Source organism: Bufo bufo, chromosome 6, assembly GCF_905171765.1.
Source record: "Bufo bufo chromosome 6, aBufBuf1.1, whole genome shotgun sequence".
NCBI lineage: Eukaryota > Metazoa > Chordata > Amphibia > Anura > Bufonidae > Bufo > Bufo bufo.
Window position 1 is genome coordinate 158,595,356 of NC_053394.1, and position 18,733 is coordinate 158,614,088.

Here is an 18,733-nt window from a genome sequence, read left to right on the forward strand (position 1 = left end):
AGAAAACTCTCCCATAGAAGTCAAGGAGGTCACCTCCAGACAATTGTGTCTATGGCCCATGGGGCTGCCGTAAAGCATTTTTTTAATGCTTTGTAAATGCTGTTAAGAACAGCTCGGGCAAGATGGCCGCCCCCATAATCATGTTGAGGAAATAGAATAAAAAAATCTGCAATCGGAAAATAAAACCAAAAATGAGATGTGCTACTAACTGGCAGATAAAATTTCTGGTGACACATTTCCTTTAAAACACAAGAAAAACTATACATACAATGGATATAAAAAGTCTACGCACCCCTGTTAAAATGTCAGGTTTCTGTGATGTAAAAAAATGAGACAAGATGAATCATTTCAGAACTTTTTCCACCTTTAATGTGACCTATAAACTGTACAACTCGATTGAAAAACAAACTGAAATCTTTTAGGTGGAGGGAAGAAAAAAAAAATAATAATAATGTGGTTGCATAAGTGTGCACACCCTCTTATAACTGGTGATGTAGCTGTGTTCAAAATTAAGCAATCACATTCAAAATCATGTTAAATAGGAGTCAGCATACACCTGCCATCATTTAAAGTGCCTCTGATTAACCCCAAATAAAGTTCAGCTGCTCTAGTTGGTCTTTCCTGAAATTTTCTTAGTCACATCCCACAGCAAAAGCCATGGTCTACAGAGAGCTTCCAAAGTATCAGAGGGATCTCATTGTTAAAAGGTATCAGTCAGGAGAAGGGTAAAAAAGAATTTCCAAGGCATTAGATATACCATGGAACACAGTGAAGACAGTCATCATCAAGTGGAGAAAATATGGCACAACAGTGACATTACCAAGAACTGGACGTCCCTACAAAATTGATGATTGCGGTCAAGAATAGGCATATTCTATTAGTGCCGGCAATGTGCGGTCCGCAAAATGCGAGATGCGGATCCGCAAAACACACATGGATGTGTGAATGGACCCTAAAGGAGCTGCAGGAATATCTGGCAAGTACTGGCTGTGTGGTACCCATGTGACAACAATCTCCTGTATTCTTCATATGTCTGGGCTATGGGGTAGAGTGGCAAGACGAAAGCCTTTTCTTACAAAGAAAAACATTCAAGCCAATCTCCCAAAAGCATGTGGGAAAGGCCGCATGCACACAACCGTGGTGTGTTTTGCGGTCCGCAAATCGCGGATCTGCAAAACATGGATGGCTTCCGTGCGTGTTCCGCAATTTGCGGAACGGCACGGACAGACTTTACATATAACTGCCTATTCTTGTCCGCAAAGCGCAGACAAGAATAGGACATGTTATATTTTTTGTCGGGGCCACGGAATGGAGCAACGGATGCGGACAGCACACAGAGTGCTGTCCGCATCTTTTGCGGCCCCATTGAAGTGAAGATTAGGCAGAGAGAGGCCAAGCAAGTTATAAGAACTTCTAAAGCGCAGGCAGAAGAAAAACTAGCTCAGTCTATGAAAAAAGGGGATAAGACATTCTTCAGATATATAAATGAAAAAAAGAAATTAAAACAAGGAATAACTAAATTAAAAACAAAGGACGGAAGGTATGTAGAAGAGAATAAAGGGCTAGCCGACTGCCTTAATGAATACTTCTGTTCAGTTTTTACAAAAGAAAAAGGAGAAGGACCTCCACTAGAAAGGATGACTAATAAATCATTTGATGCATGTATCTTTACAGAGGAAGATGTTCTAAGTTTGCTGTCTAAGGTGAAGACTAATAAGTCACAGGGGCCTGATGAGATACACCCAAAATTATTAAAAGAGCTTAGTGGTGAGCTGGCAAAACCGCTAACAGATTTATTTAACCAATCATTAGTAACAGGAGTCGTCCCGGAAGATTGGAAATTGGCAAATGTCGTGCCCATTCACAAGAAAGGTAGTAGGGAGGAATCGAGCAACTATAGACCAGTGAGTCTGACATCAATAGTAGGCAAATTAATGGAAACCCTATTAAAGGATAGGATTGTGGAACATCTAAAATCCCATGGATTGCAAGATGAAAAACAACATGGGTTTACTTCAGGGAGATCATGTCAAACAAATCTTATAGATTTTTTTTTGACTGGGTGACTAAAATAATAGACGGTGGAGGTGCAGTAGACATCGCATATCTAGATTTTAGTAAGGCTTTTGACACTGTCCCACATAGAAGACTTATCAATAAACTGCAGTCATTGAGCATGGACTCCCATATTGTTGAGTGGATTAGGCAGTGGCTGAGTGACAGACAGCAGAGGGTTGTAGTCAATGGAGAACATTCAAAACAAGGTCATGTTACCAGTGGGGTTCCACAGGGATCTGTACTGGGACCAATTTTGTTTAATATCTTCATAAGTGATATTGCAAAAGGCCTCGATGGGAAGGTTTGTCTTTTTGCTGATGACACAAAGATATGTAACAGGGTTGATGTTCCTGGAGGGAAACGCCAAATGGAAAAGGATTTAGGAAAACTAGAAGAATGGTCAGAACTCTGGCAACTGAAATTTAATGTGGATAAGTGCAAGATAATGCACCTGGGGCGTAAAAACCCAAGGGCAGAATATAGAATATTTGACACAGTCCTGACCTCAGTATCTGAGGAAAGGGATTTAGGAGTAATTATTTCAGAAGACTTAAAGGTGGGAAGACAATGTAATAGGGCAGCACGAAATGCCAGCAGAATGCTTGGATGTATAGGGAGAGGTATAAGCAGTAGAAAGAGTGAAGTGCTTATGCCGCTGTACAGAACACTGGTGAGACCTCACTTGGAGTATTGTGCGCAGTACTGGAGGCCATATCTCCAGAAGGATATAGATACTCTAGAGAGAGTTCAGAGAAGAGCTACTAAACTAGTACATGGATTGCAGGATAAAACTTACCAGGAAAGGTTAAAGGACCTTAACATGTATAGCTTGGAAGAAAGAAGAGACAGAGGGGATATGATAGAAACTTTTAAATACATAAAGGGAATCAACTCGGTAAAGGAGGAGAGCATATTTAAAAGAAGAAAAACTACCACAAGAGGACACAGTTTTAAATTAGAGGGGCAAAGGTTTAAAAGTAATATAGGGCCAGGGGCTATCCATAGTATTCAGATATATTGGGCAGACTAGATGGGCCAAATGGTTCTTATCTGCCGACACATTCTATGTTTCTATGTTAATGGGTCCGCATCCGATGCAGACCCGAACTACGGTCATGTGCATGAGGCCAAAAGGTGTTGTGGTCTGATGAAACCAAGGTTGAACTTTTTGGCCAATAATTCCAAAAGATATGTTTGGCGCAAAAACAACACTGCACATCACCAAAAGAACACCATACCCACAGTGAAGCATGGTGGTGGCAGCATCATGCTTTGGGGCTGTTTTTCTTCATCTGGAACTGGGACCTTAGTTAAGCTAGAGGGAATTATGAACAGTTCCAAATACCAGTCAATATTGGCACAAAACCATCAGGCTTCTGCTAGAAAGCTGAACATGAAGAGGAACTTCATCTTTCAGCATGACAACGACCCAAAGCATACATCCAAATCAACAAAGGAATGGCTTCACCAGAAGAAGATTAAAGTTTTGGAATGGCCCAGCCAGAGCCCAGACCTGAATCCGATTGAAAATCTGTGGGGTGATCTGAAGAGGGCTGTGCACAGGAGATGCCCTCGCAATCTGACAGATTTGGAGTGTTTTTGCAAAGAATAGTGGGCAAATCTTGCCAAGTCAAAATGTGCAATGCTGATAGACTCATACCCAAAAAGACTGAGTGCTGTAATAAAATCAAAAGGTGCATCAACAAAATATTAGTTTAAGGGTGTGCACACTTATGCAACCATATTATTTTATTTTTATATTTTTTCTTCCCTCTACCTAAAAGATTTCAGTTTGTTTTTCAATTGAGTTGTACAGTTTATAGGTCACATTAAAGGTGGAAAAAGTTCTGAAATGATTTATCTTTGTCTAATTTTTTTTACATCACAGAAACCTGACATTTTAACAGGGGTGTGTAGACTTTTTATATCCACTGTATGTGGTATCACTGTAATCTTACTGACCCGGAGAATGAAAGTAACAGGTCAGTTTGACCGTACAGGGAACGTCGTAAATACAAAACCCATAAACTGTTGCGGAATTGCGTTTTTTCCAATTTTCGAGCTCCCCACACAATCGTATGCAATATTAAATAGTAGAATTAGAAAGTGCAACTTGTCCCCCAAAAAACAAACCCTCATACGACTATGTGAACGAAAAAAAATATATATATAAAGTATGGCCCCGGAAAGGCAGGGAGTGAAAAACAAAACAAAAAAAAATGCAGGACTGAAAGGGTTTAAGTGGACAGCGTAAGCTGGACCCCCTTTTCCTACAAATTCTACATTTTTATCTCTTACCTACAAAGGTACCATAGGCGAGACCCAAACCAGGCATTTATGGAAAACTTTAGGAATATGCATAGCAACCCTTGAACAAAGAAAATGCTAGATTCAGTGACTTTCATCCGAACAAGGGGTCCACACAGGCGTCAGCTCCATCTACCTGGTCATCCAGTGGGACATTGTGATTTTCTTCAGAGAACTGCAGAGGACTAAGACTTCTCTTTGGCTGATTTCTCCAACTGAATCCATCTGTAGGAGACACACTGTTTATACCGTATGTGACCGTCACAGCCAAGATTACTTATATAGGGCGTCTTTAACTGACACTATTTCCCTTGATATGATGAGCATAGTGAGTTGTATATTATGTACACCCCTCATCATATGTACAGCAAGGCGCATTAATAATACATAATAATCAGCAAAACACCACCAAGTAGTGAACAACGTTCATTCCTGTCCTGAGTTGGACCACTTTACATTGACATTTCTTCTTACCTGGCAACGAGAGGGGCTGGTGGTCCTCCATCATTACCTCCTTGTACAGATCCTTGTGTCCTTCCAAATACTCCCACTCCTCCATGGAGAAATAGACAGTGACATCCTGACACCTTATAGGAACCTGACACACACAATGACAGTCATCATCCAGATACATCATCCCTTGTATTACTGAAAAATGTCCCATCATTCCCAGCAGGGCTCACCTCTCCAGTCAGCAGCTCAATGATCTTGTTGGTCATTTCTAGGATCTTCTGCTCATTGATTCTCTCAGGTGTCAGTGAGTGAGGTGGAGGCCCCATGCTCGGGCTCTGGTTCCTACTCCGTCCCTCTGACACACAGGTATGGCTCCCAGAGCTCACGCACTCATCAGATGTCCTCTTCACTACTGTGTAATCCTATGTGTGGAGGACCCTGATAAGCATCACTATGTACGTTCCCAGAATCCATCACCGCTCCACTGTGTTTATCAGTATTGAAGAGGAATGTAATGCGACATAAAGGGGGTTGTTCTAGGAGACATATTCTACATTTGTCAAGCTAGCACCTGTATTTAAATACGTTTGTGAAAATGTAGCATAGCCGCTGAGGTATACTATATAATGTATCTGTACAGTACCCCACCTGCTGCTTGCTCTTTACCTTTTTTCTTTGTCTACCTCACTGAGGTGGTCACACATGCTCAGTTCTATCCTTCAACTGCCACCAGCCCTACTTCCTGTTAGAAGCTGTGACAGTTAGGGCTCATTCAGACAGCCGTATGTGATCCGCAGAACACGGATACCGGCCCATGTGCATTCCGCAATTTGTTAATAAAAAATGCCTATTCTTGTCCGGATCTTTTGCGGTCCTATTAAAATGAATGTGTCCGCGCCCGTTCAGCAAAAATGCGGAACGGGTACGGAACAAAACATACGGCCGTCTGAATGAGCCCTGACAAGGAGAGAGCTGCAGCAAAAAGGACACACCCACTTAGCTGTGACAAGAAGGGAGCTACAGCAGAAAAGACTCCCCACCCCCGGGCTGTGATAGGAAGAGACCTGCAACAGAAAGAACACACTCCCAAGATGGCAGCTAGAAATAATTCTAGTGCAGCATTTGGAGGAATAAATGGAGAAATCTCTGGATCCATGTGAGGTACAGGACTGGTTGTATAGTTGTTAGAAAGACATTATCATGTACTATATGATGTCTGCTTCTCATTTTTTGCATTAATCATGGGATACCCTCCATGGCATAAGTCTCTGAAGGCCTCACCTCTCCAGTCGTGCCCCTGTATTGTCAGTAGTGATGACGGATGTAATGTAAATTCATTACCTCTCCAGTGAGAAGACAGATGATCTCCAGGGCGAGGTTTAATATTTTCATCTCACTTCTTTCTTGGTCCATCCTAGGTGGGTCAGCCAGGAAAAGGACCAATATCTTACACTATAGTAACCTGAAAGGGAACAAGATTCCTGAAGTTCTCATCATGCATGAAAGCCTACGGCCAATTTACAATACACATTTCTTTAGACGTAATAATAACAAAAACAATTAATCAGAGGTTAGTCATTTTCTTGGGTGGAGAAATTATTTTTAATAAACTTTATTAAATATAATTTCACTGTTCTCCTCAAGTACCTAAGTGCAAATACATAGAATTCATGGTAGACCTGGGAGCCTTTCTTAGATCCCCAGCTGCCATGGAAGGCCACCACAGGGCGCCAGTGCTCTGACAGAGGAAATCCCTTCCATTTGTCAGATACCTTATATACCGCGGTCACTTCTGAGAACCGCTACAGTGGGAGCCCAAATGTGAGTCAATGATGCCTCAATTATGTCATGATGGGACAGGGGTTATCAAGAACACATAGAACCGCAGACTGATGGTCTAGAAAATAATAACCTTAAGGCTCATGCACACGACTATGCCCGTTTTATGGTCCGCGAATCCGCCAAATACAAATACAGTCTGTGTGCCATCCGCATTTTTTTATGCAGACCCATTGACTTCAATTGGTCAGTGGTCCACATTTTGCAAATATATTCTATCTTTTTGTGGAGTTATTGACATACAGACGCCGAAAGCACATGGATAATCTGTGTGATTTCCACATCCGTATGTCGGTTCCGCAAATGGATAGAACATGCCCTATACTTGGCTGAAAAATGTGGACCATGGACCCATTGACGTCAAAGGGTCTGTAAAAAAATGCGGAAGCAACAGGGTCGACATCTGTGTTTTGCAGACCGCATGAGGCCTAAATTTGTGGAAACATTAGGAAAATGATATTGAATATAAATAATGATACTGCAGAGCCACAAGTACAACAGAATTATACACAAGGTTTTCTACAGTATATAGTACCCATAAGGCAATTATCCATGTGGCTTATAAGTTATGAATTTTCCGTGAGGATTCTACACTGAAAAATTGATGTAGAGAATTCTGTATGTGAATGTGGTTTTATAAAACCTGTAATAAAACTGTAGTGAATTTGAGGACATGCATGCCATATCTCTTGGATATACTTCCCGACTGTTGCCGATTTCACGCAGTGCATGCAGCTTTTTATGCAGATTTCAGTCAATTTCTCCTCTGTGTAAACATGGCCACACAGTAGACTTTACATATTAAATTCTAAAATATCTAAAAAAGCGGTCTGTATATATAAGGTAGGTATGCAGTGTACAACAGGGTGCTGTCCACACTTACAGACTTGTAAGATGCGTTTCTGAGGCGGTCTACCTGGTATCTGGTCTGAAGAAATAGGCAGACCTCACCAGAAACGCATCATACAAGCCTGTAATTTACCTGGTATCAGAAGAGGCAGACAGCCTCAGATACGTGTCATACAAGCCTGTAATTTACCTGGTATCAGAAGAAAGAGGAGGACCTCCTTAGAAACGCGTCATACAAGCCTGTAATTTACCTGGTATCAGAAGAAAGAGGAGGACCTCCTTAGAAACGCGTCATACAAGCCTGTAATTTACCTGGTATCAGAAGAAAGAGGAGGACCTCCTTAGAAACGCGTCATACAAGCCTGTAATTTACCTGGTATCAGAAGAAAGAGGAGGACCTCCTTAGAAACGCGTCATACAAGCCTGTAATTTACCTGGTATCAGAAGAAAGAGGAGGACCTCCTTAGAAACGCGTCATACAAGCCTGTAATTTACCTGGTATCAGAAGAAAGAGGCAGACCTCCTTAGAAACGCGTCATACAAGTCTGTAATTTACCTGGTATCAGAAGAAAGAGGAGGACCTCCTTAGAAACGCGTCATACAAGCCTGTAATTTACCTGGTATCAGAAGAAAGAGGCAGACCTCCTTAGAAACGCGTCATACAAGCCTGTAATTTACCTGGTATCAGAAGAAAGAGGAGGACCTCCTTAGAAACGCGTCATACAAGCCTGTAATTTACCTGGTATCAGAAGAAAGAGGCAGACCTCCTTAGAAACGCGTCATACAAGCCTGGAATTTACCTGGTATCAGAAGAGGCAGACTGCCTCAGATCCGCGTCATACAAGCCTTTAATTTACCTGGTATCAGAAGAAAGAGGAGGACCTCCTTAGAAACGCGTCATACAAGCCTGTAATTTATCTGGTATCAGAAGAAATAGGCAGACCTCCTCAGAAACGCGTCATACAAGCCTGTAATTTATCTGGTATCACAAGAAAGAGGCAGAACTCCTTAGAAACGCGTCATACAAGCCTGGAATTTTATTTGTTTAAAATAAATTATTTTAAAGGGGTTTTCCAACTCTTTCCATCTGATGACCTATCATCAGCTGTCTGAGAAGGCACCAGCGCTTTCTGGAGCTCTGCAGCCTTCTCCCAGCTCACCGAGCACAGCATGGTACATTGTATACGGTATATAATGGGAACGAGCTGTGTCTGTATATATGGAGGACAGAGAAGGCTTCTGTATATATGGGGGGCAGAGAAGGCTTCTGTATATATGGAGGACAGAGAAGGCGTCTGTATATATGGGGGGCAGAGAAGGCTTCTGTATATATGGGGGGCAGAGAAGGCTTCTGTATATATGGGGGGCAGAGAAGGCTTCTGTATATATGGAGGACAGAGAAGGCGTCTGTATATATGGGGGACAGAGAAGGCTTCTGTATATATGGGGGGCAGAGAAGGCTTCTGTATATATGGAGGAAAGAGAAGGCTTCTGTATATATGGGGGGCAGAGAAGGCTTCTGTATATATGGGGGGCAGAGAAGAGTTCTGTATATATGGAGGACAGAGAAGGCTTCTGTATATATGGAGGCAGAGAAGGCTTCTGTATATATGGGGGGCAGAGAAGGCTTCTGTATATATGGGGGGCAGAGAAGGCTTCTGTATATATGGGGGGCAGAGAAGGCTTCTGTATATATGGGGGGCAGAGAAGGCTTCTGTATATATGGGGGGCAGAGAAGGCTTCTGTATATATGCGGGGCAGAGAAGGCTTCCGTATATATGGGGGGCAGAGAAGGCTTCTGTATATATAGGGGGCAGAGAAGGCTTCTGTATATATGGGGGGCAGAGAAGGCTTCTGTATATATGGAGGACAGAGAGGCTTCTGTATATATGGGGGGCAGAGAAGGCTTCTGTATATATGCGGGGCAGAGAAGGCTTCTGTATATATGGAGGACAGAGAAGGCTTCTGTATATATGGGGGGCAGAGAAGGCTTCTGTATATATGGGGGGCAGAGAAGGCTTCTGTATATATGGGGGGCAGAGAAGGCTTCTGTATATATGGGGGGCAGAGAAGGCTTCTGTATATATGGGGGGCAGAGAAGGCTTCTGTATATATGGGGGGCAGAGAAGGCTTCTGTATATATGGGGGGCAGAGAAGGCTTCTGTATATATGGGGGGCAGAGAAGGCTTCTGTATATATGGGGGGCAGAGAAGGCTTCTGTATATATGCGGGGCAGAGAAGGCTTCTGTATATATGGAGGACAGAGAAGGCTTCTGTATATATGGGGGGCAGAGAAGGCTTCTGTATATATGGGGGGCAGAGAAGGCTTCTGTATATATGGGGGGCAGAGAAGGCTTCTGTATATATGGGTGGCAAAGAAGGCTTCTGTATATATGCGGGGCAGAGAAGGCTTCTGTATATATGGGGGGCAGAGAAGGCTTCTGTATATATGGAGGGCAGAGAAGGCTTCTGTATATATGGAGGACAGAGAAGGCTTCTGTATATATGGGGGGCAGAGAAGGCTTCTGTATATATGGGGGGCAGAGAAGGCTTCTGTATATATGGGAGGCAGAGAAGTCTTCTGTATATATGGAGGACAGAGAAGGCTTCTGTATATATGGGGGGCAGAGAAGGCTTCTGTATATATGGGGGGCAGAGAAGGCTTCTGTATATATGGGGGGCGGAGAAGGCTTCTGTATATATGGGGGGCAGAGAAGGCTTCTGTATATATGGGGGGCGGAGAAGGCTTCTGTATATATGGGGGGCAGAGAAGGCTTCTGTATATATGGGGGGCAGAGAAGGCTTCTGTATATATGGGGGGCAGAGAAGGCTTCTGTATATATGGGGGGCAGAGAAGGCTTCTGTATATATGGGGGGCAGAGAAGGCTTCTGTATATATGAAGGACAAAGAAGGCTTCTGTATATATGGGGGCAGAGAAGGCGTCTGTATATATGGGGGGCAGAGAAGGCTTCTGTATATATGGGGGGCAGAGAAGGCTTCTGTATATATGGGGGGCAGAGAAGGCTTCTGTATATATGGGAGGCAGAGAAGGCTTCTGTATATATGGAGGACAGAGAAGGCTTCTGTATATATGGGGGGCAGAGAAGGCTTCTGTATATATGGGGGGCAGAGAAGGCTTCTGTATATATGGGGGGCAGAGAAGGCTTCTGTATATATGGGGGGCAGAGAAGGCTTCTGTATATATAGGGGGCAGAGAAGGCTTCTGTATATATGGGGGGCAGAGAAGGCTTCTGTATATATGGGGGGCAGAGAAGGCTTCTGTATATATGGGGGGCAGTACCCTGTATACGAAGAAGACAGAGGAAGCATCCTGTATATAAGGGGCAGGATAGGCTTCCTGTATACGAGGGGGAGTGGAGACATCTTATGTATAAGGGGGGGAAGCATTATGGGGAGAGGAGACGTATTTTGGGAGGCAGCAGAAATGACCTATATACAGGGGGGGGGGGGAGTGGTCAGCAGAAGGCTCTTGTACATAGGGGGCAGTGGGGATGTATGGTGTGCTATATTATATCAGGAGGCAGCAGAGGCCTACAATGTATACCTCCCTAGCTGTGTACACAGGCATGCAGCTACATTATAAATACATGGACATACATACCCCAACCAGGACCTTATACACTGCTATCTGTGTAAAAGCTGGATGCCAGGGGTTAAAGGACCTTTGATGATGTCATGATCATGTGACCAGTCATCTGTGTGGGAGGAGTCTCCAGACTGTAAGTCACACATGGCAAACACTGAGCCATTCATCTGGTTTTCCATGCAGGAACAATCCTGGCCTCCTGAGCCGCTTGTAGAGATGTGTGCAGTTCATGAACCATAGCAAACACGTTACTGCTACCTCACCTCACCCACAGCCAAGCACCGTACACATTGCACTCAGCTTCATCGTGTCTAATGGACAGGGTGATGTGTGCGCTAAGCGAACCTTTGTGAGGTGACACATAGAGAAGAGCTGGGTGTGTAATGCACATGGTGCAGAGCTGTGTGTGTAATGTGCGTGGTGCATAGCTGTGTGTGTGTAATGTGCGTGGTGCAGAGCTGTGTGTGTGTAATGTGTGTGTGTGTAATGTGCGTAATGTACGTGGTGCAGAGCTGTGTGTGTAATGTGCGTGGTGCAGAGCTGTGTGTGTGTAATGTGTGTGTGTGTAATGTGCGTAATGTACGTGGTGCAGAGCTGTGTGTGTAATGTACGTGGTGCAGAGCTGTGTGTGTGTAATGTGCATGGTGCAGAGCTGTGTGTGTGTAATGTGGGTGGTGTAGAGCTGTGTGTGTGTAATGTACGTGGTGTAGAGCTGTGTGTTTGTAATGTGCGTGGTGCAGAGCTGTGTGTGTGTGTAATGTGCGTGGTGCAGAGCTGTGTGTGTAATGTACGTGGTGCAGAGCTGTGTGTGTAATGTGCGTGGTGCAGAGCTGTGTGTGTAATGTGCGTGGTGCAGAGCTGTGTGTGTAATGTACGTGGTGCAGAGCTGTGTGTGTAATGTGCGTGGTGCAGAGCTGTGTGTGTAATGTGCGTGGTGCAGCGCTGTGTGTGTGTGTAATGTGCGTGGTGCAGAGCTGTGTGTGTGTGTAATGTGCGTGGTGCAGCGCTGTGTGTGTGTGTAATGTGCGTGGTGCAGAGCTGTGTGTGTAATGTGCGTGGTGCAGAGCTGTGTGTGTAATGTGCGTGGTGCAGAGCTGTGTGTGTAATGTGCGTGGTGTAGAGCTGTGTGTGTAATGTGTGCAATCGATATTTAGGCATGGCGAGGGAGTGACGGGTGTAAATATTGGCGTAAAACCACTACACTCATGGCCCCCTCACCACGCTCTAATGTCGAATAAGGTGTAAAAACGCCTGTGCGACAAAATATTGTCACACAGGAGGTAGAAAAATCGCAAAACACCTGTGTCTGTAAATGACCCCCACTAAGATGCACACCGTGGCTCGTGGCTCCCCCAAAAAGCATTTGTGGACAAAAATAGCCATTTCTATCATAGGGTTGGCCGTTCCGCAAAATGCAGAATGCATACTCCCGACATCCGTGTTTTGCGAACCGCAAAAACAGATGCAGTCGTGTGAATGAGCCCTTACAGGGTGTGCCCCACTTCTAGTGATCGGTGGGGGCCCCACTTCTAGTGATCGGTGGGGGCCCCACTTCTAGTGATCGGTGGGGGCCCCACTTCTAGTGATCGGTGGGGGCCCCACTTCTAGTGATCGGTGGGGGCCCCACTTCTAGTGATCGTGGGGGCCCCACTTCTAGTGATCGTGGGGGCCCCACTTCTAGTGATCGTGGGGGTCCCACTTCTAGTGATCGGTGGGGGCCCCACTTCTAGTGATCGTGGGGGTCCCACTTCTAGTGATCGGTGGGGGCCCCACTTCTAGTGATCGTGGGGGCCCCACTTCTAGTGATCGGTGGGGGCCCCAGCCCATCAGACACTTATCCTCACATTGTTGTAATAAGACAACCCCTTTAGGCTAGGTCTACACAACGACATTTGTCGCGTGACAATTTTTATGACGGTAGTCTATGGTGTCGCACTGCAACATGCGAAGTCGCAAAAAACTCATTCAAGATGGATTTTTCTGCGACTGTCGCGTCGCAGCGCTACACCATAGACTACCATTCTAAAAATTGTCACGCGACATACGTTGCAGTGTAGTTGTGCCCTAGGTGTCACGCGACTAAGGCTACTTTCACACTCGCGTTTTGTGCGGATCCGTCATGGACTGATCCGTTCAGATAATTCAACCGTCTGCATCCGTTCACAACGGATCCATTTGTATTATCTAACATAGCCAAGACGGATCCGTCTTGAACACCATTGAAAGTCAATGGAGGACGGATCAGTTTTCTATTGTGCCATAGAAAACGGATCCGTCCCCATTGACTTACATTGTGTGTCAGGACGGATCCGTTTGGCTCTGCTTCGTCAGGCAGACAACAAAACGCTGCAAGCAGCGTTTTGGGGTCCGCCTCCAAAGCGGAATGGAGACGGAACGGAGGCAAACTGATGCATTCTGATCAGATCCTTTTCTATTCAGAATGCATTAGGGCAAAACTGATCCGTTTTGGACCGCTTGGGAGAGCCCTGAACGGATCTCACAAATGGAAAGCCAAAACGCCAGTGTGAAAGTTGCCTTATTGTCGCGCGACACATGTCGTGGTGTAGACCTAGCCTTAAAGGGTTGTTCACCCCAGGAGACCTTTTCTACAGACCCTAAAGGGTTTTCCGAGATTTTTTTTTACTGATGACCTATCCTCAGGATATCTGTAAAGCATAAGTCAAGGCAACTGGACTTACTGTAGATTTCTTGAAAACGTTTCACTCGTTCTTCCAACGAGCTTTCTCAATTCTGAGTGACTGTACAAGAATTCTCTGGGAATAAATATGTAACTGAATCAACATCTGGTAATTATACCCAGCATGGGGTCAGAGGTCATTATACCCAGAATGGGGTCAAAGGTGTTGATTCCATTATCCTAATTGGAGTCAGTAGGTGATAATGACCTTGCAGAAAAAGGTGTCAAGACAGCATTGTATGTGGCAGACAATAGATGTCTACCCCCCCCGCCTCTATTCAAGCTTGGCTTCTCCATTTTTATGTAGATGCCCTCTTTCACACCTCGTTTGTACAAATCGGCCTCCTTATCCAAAACACGTACTTGACTGTCTTCAAAGGTGTGACCTGTTAAGCTTGAATAGAGGCGGAGGGGTTAGACATCTATTGTCTGCCACATACAATGCTGTCTTGACACCTTTCTCTGGGAGGTCATTATCACCTACTGACTCCAATTAGGATAATGGAATCAACACCTTTGACCCCATGCTGGGTATAATGACCTCTGACCCCATGCTGGGTAAATTACCAGATATTGATTCAGTTACATATTTATTCCCAGAGAATTCTTGTACAGTCACTCAGAATTGAGAAAGCTTGTTGGAAGAACGAGTGAAACGTTTTCAAGAAATCTACAGTAAGTCCAGTTGCCTTGATTTATTATTTACAGATATACCATGACCTGGATAAATGAGAACCTTCACAGACATATCCTCAGGACAGTAGACAAAAGATGCTGCCACTACCTCTCTTCATTTGCTATCCTCGGGATAGGTCATCAGTATCTGACTGGTGGGGGTCCGACAGCTGAGACTAGGGCTGCAGCTATTGATTATTTTAGTAATCAAGTATTCTATCGATTGAAACAATCCAATAAGTAAAAAACTAATTAAAATAATGTTTTCCTTTATAAAAACTCATCAGCCACCCCCCTGTGCCATCAGCTTCCCCCAGTGCCATCAGCCCCCCCATGCCATCAGTACTTTGTGCCATCAACCCCCATGCCACCAGTATTCTGTGCCATCAGCCCTCCCATGCCTTTAATCCTCTGTGCCATCAGTCCACCCATGCCATCAGTCTTCTGTGGCTTCACCCCCCCATGCCATCAGTCCTCTGTGCCATCACCCCCCCATGCCATCAGTCCTCTGTGGCTTCACCCTTCATACCATCAGTGCTCTGTGCCACCCCCATGCAATCAGTCCTCTGTGCCTTCACCCCCCATGCCATCAGTCCTCTGTGCCATCACCCCCATGCCATCAGTCCTCTGTCCCATCATCCCCCAGTGCCATCAGTTCTTTGTGCCATCACCCCTCATGCCATCAGTCCTCTGTCCCATCAGCTCCCCTCATGCCATCAGTCCTTTGTGCCATTAGTACTCTGTGCCATCACCCCCCATGCCACCAGTTATCTGTGCCTTCAACCCCATGCAATCAGTCCTCTGTGCCATCAGCCCCCATGCCATCAGTTCTCTGTGCCTACATCACCCATGCCATCATCCCCCAGTGCCATCAGTTGTTTGTGCCATCCCCCCATGCCATCAGTTCTCTGTGCCATCACCCCCATGCCATCAGTCCTCTGTGCCATCAGCTCCCCTCATGCCAGTCCTTTGTGCCATCATCTCCCCCCATGCCATCAGTACTCTGTGCCATTACCCCACTGTGCCATCACCCCCCATGCCATCAGTTCTCTGTGCCTTCACCCCCCATGCCATCAGTCCTCTGTGCCATCACCCCCCAGTGCCATCAGTTCTCTGTGCCATTCCCCCATGCCATCAGTTCTCTGTACCATCACCCCCATGCCATCAGTCCTTTGCGCCATTATCCCCCCATGCCATCAGCTCCCCTCATGCCATCAGCTCCCCCGATGCCATAACCCCCCATGTCATCAGTACTCTGTGCGATCACCCCCCCATGCCATCAGTATTCGGTGCCATCAGTCCTCTGTGCCATAACCCCCCATGTCATCAGTACTTTGTGCCATCAGCCCCCCATGTCATTAGTCCTCTGTGCCATCACCCCCATGCCATCAGTATTCTGTGCCATCACCCCCCATGCATCAGTTCTCTGTGCCATCACCCCCCCCCCATGCCATCACTCCTCCGTGCCCTCCTCTCCTAGCCATCAGTCCCCAGCGCCAGTGAAATACTTACCTGTCCTGTAGGGGCACGGCCGTCACTCCTCAGCTTTTCAGCCTCTACTTCTCCGCACGCTGCACTATGGTCCTGACGTCACATAGTGCACATAAGCGCGCACTCTGTCCTGACGATGTCTCAGGATACAGTGCAGCGCGATGCCAGACGGCGGGGAACCACAGAGCATGAGTAATAGCAAGCGCTTCACTAACGCTCCGTGGTCACATGACACAAACGAATCCTCCATGCAAAAAAATTTGCATTGAGGATTTTTTGGTAGCGAGCTACTCGATTTAATCAAGTAATCGTTGCAGTCCTAGCTGAGACCCCCACCGATCAGCTGTTTAAGAAGGCAATGGTGCTCGCAGTAGCGCCGCTGCCTTTTCTCAGCTTTTCCTAGGCCAGTGACAACATGTTCATCGGTCATGTGGCCTAAGAGCAAGCAGGTCAGCCCCATTGAAGTGAATGGGACTGAGCGCAATACCAAGCACAGCCACTATACAATGTATGGCGCTGTGCTTAGTGAGCACAGAGAAGGCCAGGGCTCTCACAGGAGCCATTGCCTTCTCAAACAGGTGATCAGCGGGGGTCCCAGGCCTCGGACCCCCACTGATCAGATACTGAGACCTTAACCACAGGTCTCCTTTTGTGAACATTTTCCACAACCTGCTCCTGACACTGTTTACTCTGGACACAGAACTACTTTTTGTAAATTGGGTGTGGTTGTGAATGGCCTTCTGGGCACAGACAGCAGTTCTCAGCTCATTACTCACCACAAGGACTGTGAAGGAGGCTCCATAGCTCAGTGGTTAGAGCACTGGTCTTGTAAACCAGGGGTCGCGAGTTCAATTCTCGCTGGGGCCTTGTCTCTGTTTTTGGTAATGTAATATTAGATCATCTTCCAGAACAGATGCTGATGGCCTAACCATAGGATATGAAGAAAAAAACACAATGCAGCAGCAAAGTACAATAATGCCATAGTTATAGAAACATTCTGGTGCTAATGCTACTCTTATTTTGTAAATTTGAGATTCTTGGCAAATACATTTTGTACAAAATAATGTGAGCCCGTCTGCCACCGTCAAGGCGATCACTATAAGAGGGGAACCTAACACTAAATACTACCTGTTATGTGCCTTAATGGCCACCATAAAATTCAGGGAGTGCAGGTTCCACATGCATGCTGGGTGCACTCTGCCTTTTACCATTTTCTGTGCCATAATAGCCTCCATTAAATCCAGGGAATGCAGGTACCAACATGCATGCTGAGCCCACTCTATACCTCTCCTGGTGCCAGATGGCTTCCAATGAATGCAGGGAGAGCAGGCTACAGCTATATACTTAGGGCTCATGCGCACAACCGTATGTATTTTTTTCGGTCCATAAAAAACGGATCCGCAAAAAATACGGATGACGTCTATGTGCATTCCGTATTTTGCGGAATGGAGCAGCTCTCCCCTAATAAAACAGTCCGTTCTAACAGTCCTTGTCTGTAATGCCTGCAATAATAGGACATGGACATACGGAAACGGACGGCACATGGAGTAACTTCCGTTTTTTTGCAGACCCATCAAAATGAATGGTTCTGCATGCGGTCCACAAAAAAAAACGGAAGGGCCACGGAAAGAAAATATGTTCGTGTGCATGAGCCCCTCAGGGCTTATTCAGACAGCCGTAGTGTTTTGCAGTCCGTAAATTGCAGATCCGCAAAAGACGGATACCGGCTGTGTGCGTTCCACACTATGATAGAAGATGCCTATTCTTGTCTGCGATTGCGGACAAGAATAGGACATATCTTTTTTGAGGGGCCACAGAACAGAACTACAGATGCGGGTAGCACACGGCGTGCTGTCCGCATCTTTTGCGGCCCCATTGATATGAATGGGTCCGCACCAGTTCCACAAAATTGCAGAACGGATGCAGACGCAGAACTACGGCCATCTGAATGAGCCCTAAACTACATAGCCAAGCACAGCAGGCCCTACATGGCCACAGCAAGTCGCAGAAAAGTCACCCAACACAAGTGTATGGCGACATACTGTGACAGCTGCAACACAAATCTGACTTGGATGGATTTTTTTAAGATTGTCGCGTTGCACTCGCAGCTTTTTGCATTGCGACACCATTGTAATACATTACTTGAAATCTCATGCAACTTTCTTGTGGCCATGTAACCGTACTCTCTGGATAAAGGCTCCATTCACACATCCGCAATTCTGTTCCGCATTTTGTGGGAACGGAATTGCGGACCCATTCATTTCTATGGGGCCGCACTATGTGCTGCCCGGATCCGGAATTACGGATCCGCACTTCCGGGTTCGAAATTCCGTTCCCGAAAAAAATAGAACATGTCCTATTCTTGTCCACAATTGCGGACAAGAATAGGCATATTCTATTAGTGCCGGCGATGTGCGGTCCGCAAAATGCGAAACGCACATTGCCGGTGTCCGTGTTTTGCGGATCCGCAAAACACACGGACGTGTGACTGGAGCCTAACTGCACACTTTACGGATAACCACAGCAAAAGGCCTATTGCACACGACCGTATGGCTTTTTCATTATTTTGTGGTCCGTTTTTCATGGACCCGTTGTTCCGCTTTTTGTTTCCGTTGTGTTTCCATTTCTGTTCAGTTTTTCTGTATGTCATATACAGTATACTGTAATTACATAGAAAAAATTGGGCTGGGCATAAAATAATAGGACATGTTCTATCTTTCAACGGAACGAAAATACGGAAATGGAATGCATACGG

The 18,733-nt window shown here is 45.6% G+C and overlaps 1 protein-coding gene and 1 non-coding gene across 3 annotated transcripts in view; one reads left to right on the plus strand and one right to left on the minus strand.

The window, feature by feature from the left end:
- The window catches only part of LOC121003740 (oocyte zinc finger protein XlCOF6-like), an 88,452-nt gene extending 77,257 nt beyond the window's left edge, over positions 1 to 11,195 (minus strand). The window contains exons 1-5 of one of the 2 annotated variants that reach the window (XM_040435614.1): positions 8,124 to 8,279; positions 6,160 to 6,280; positions 5,049 to 5,240; positions 4,840 to 4,963; positions 4,502 to 4,590 (exon numbers count right to left, since the gene is read on the minus strand). In XM_040435614.1, the coding sequence (XP_040291548.1) occupies positions 4,502 to 4,590; positions 4,840 to 4,963; positions 5,049 to 5,240; positions 6,160 to 6,231 (477 nt within the window). In that variant the 5' untranslated portion in view covers positions 6,232 to 6,280; positions 8,124 to 8,279. Of the gene's footprint in view, positions 1 to 4,501; positions 4,591 to 4,839; positions 4,964 to 5,048; positions 5,241 to 6,159; positions 6,281 to 8,123; positions 8,280 to 11,129 lie in introns of those variants that run through there. The other variant, XM_040435615.1, reaches the window with a different exon arrangement.
- A 5,577-nt stretch (positions 11,196 to 16,772) lies between these two features.
- TRNAT-UGU lies at positions 16,773 to 16,845 on the plus strand. The gene has a single exon. It is a non-coding gene; the product is annotated as a tRNA-Thr (tRNA).
- The last annotated feature ends 1,888 nt before the right edge of the window (positions 16,846 to 18,733 follow it).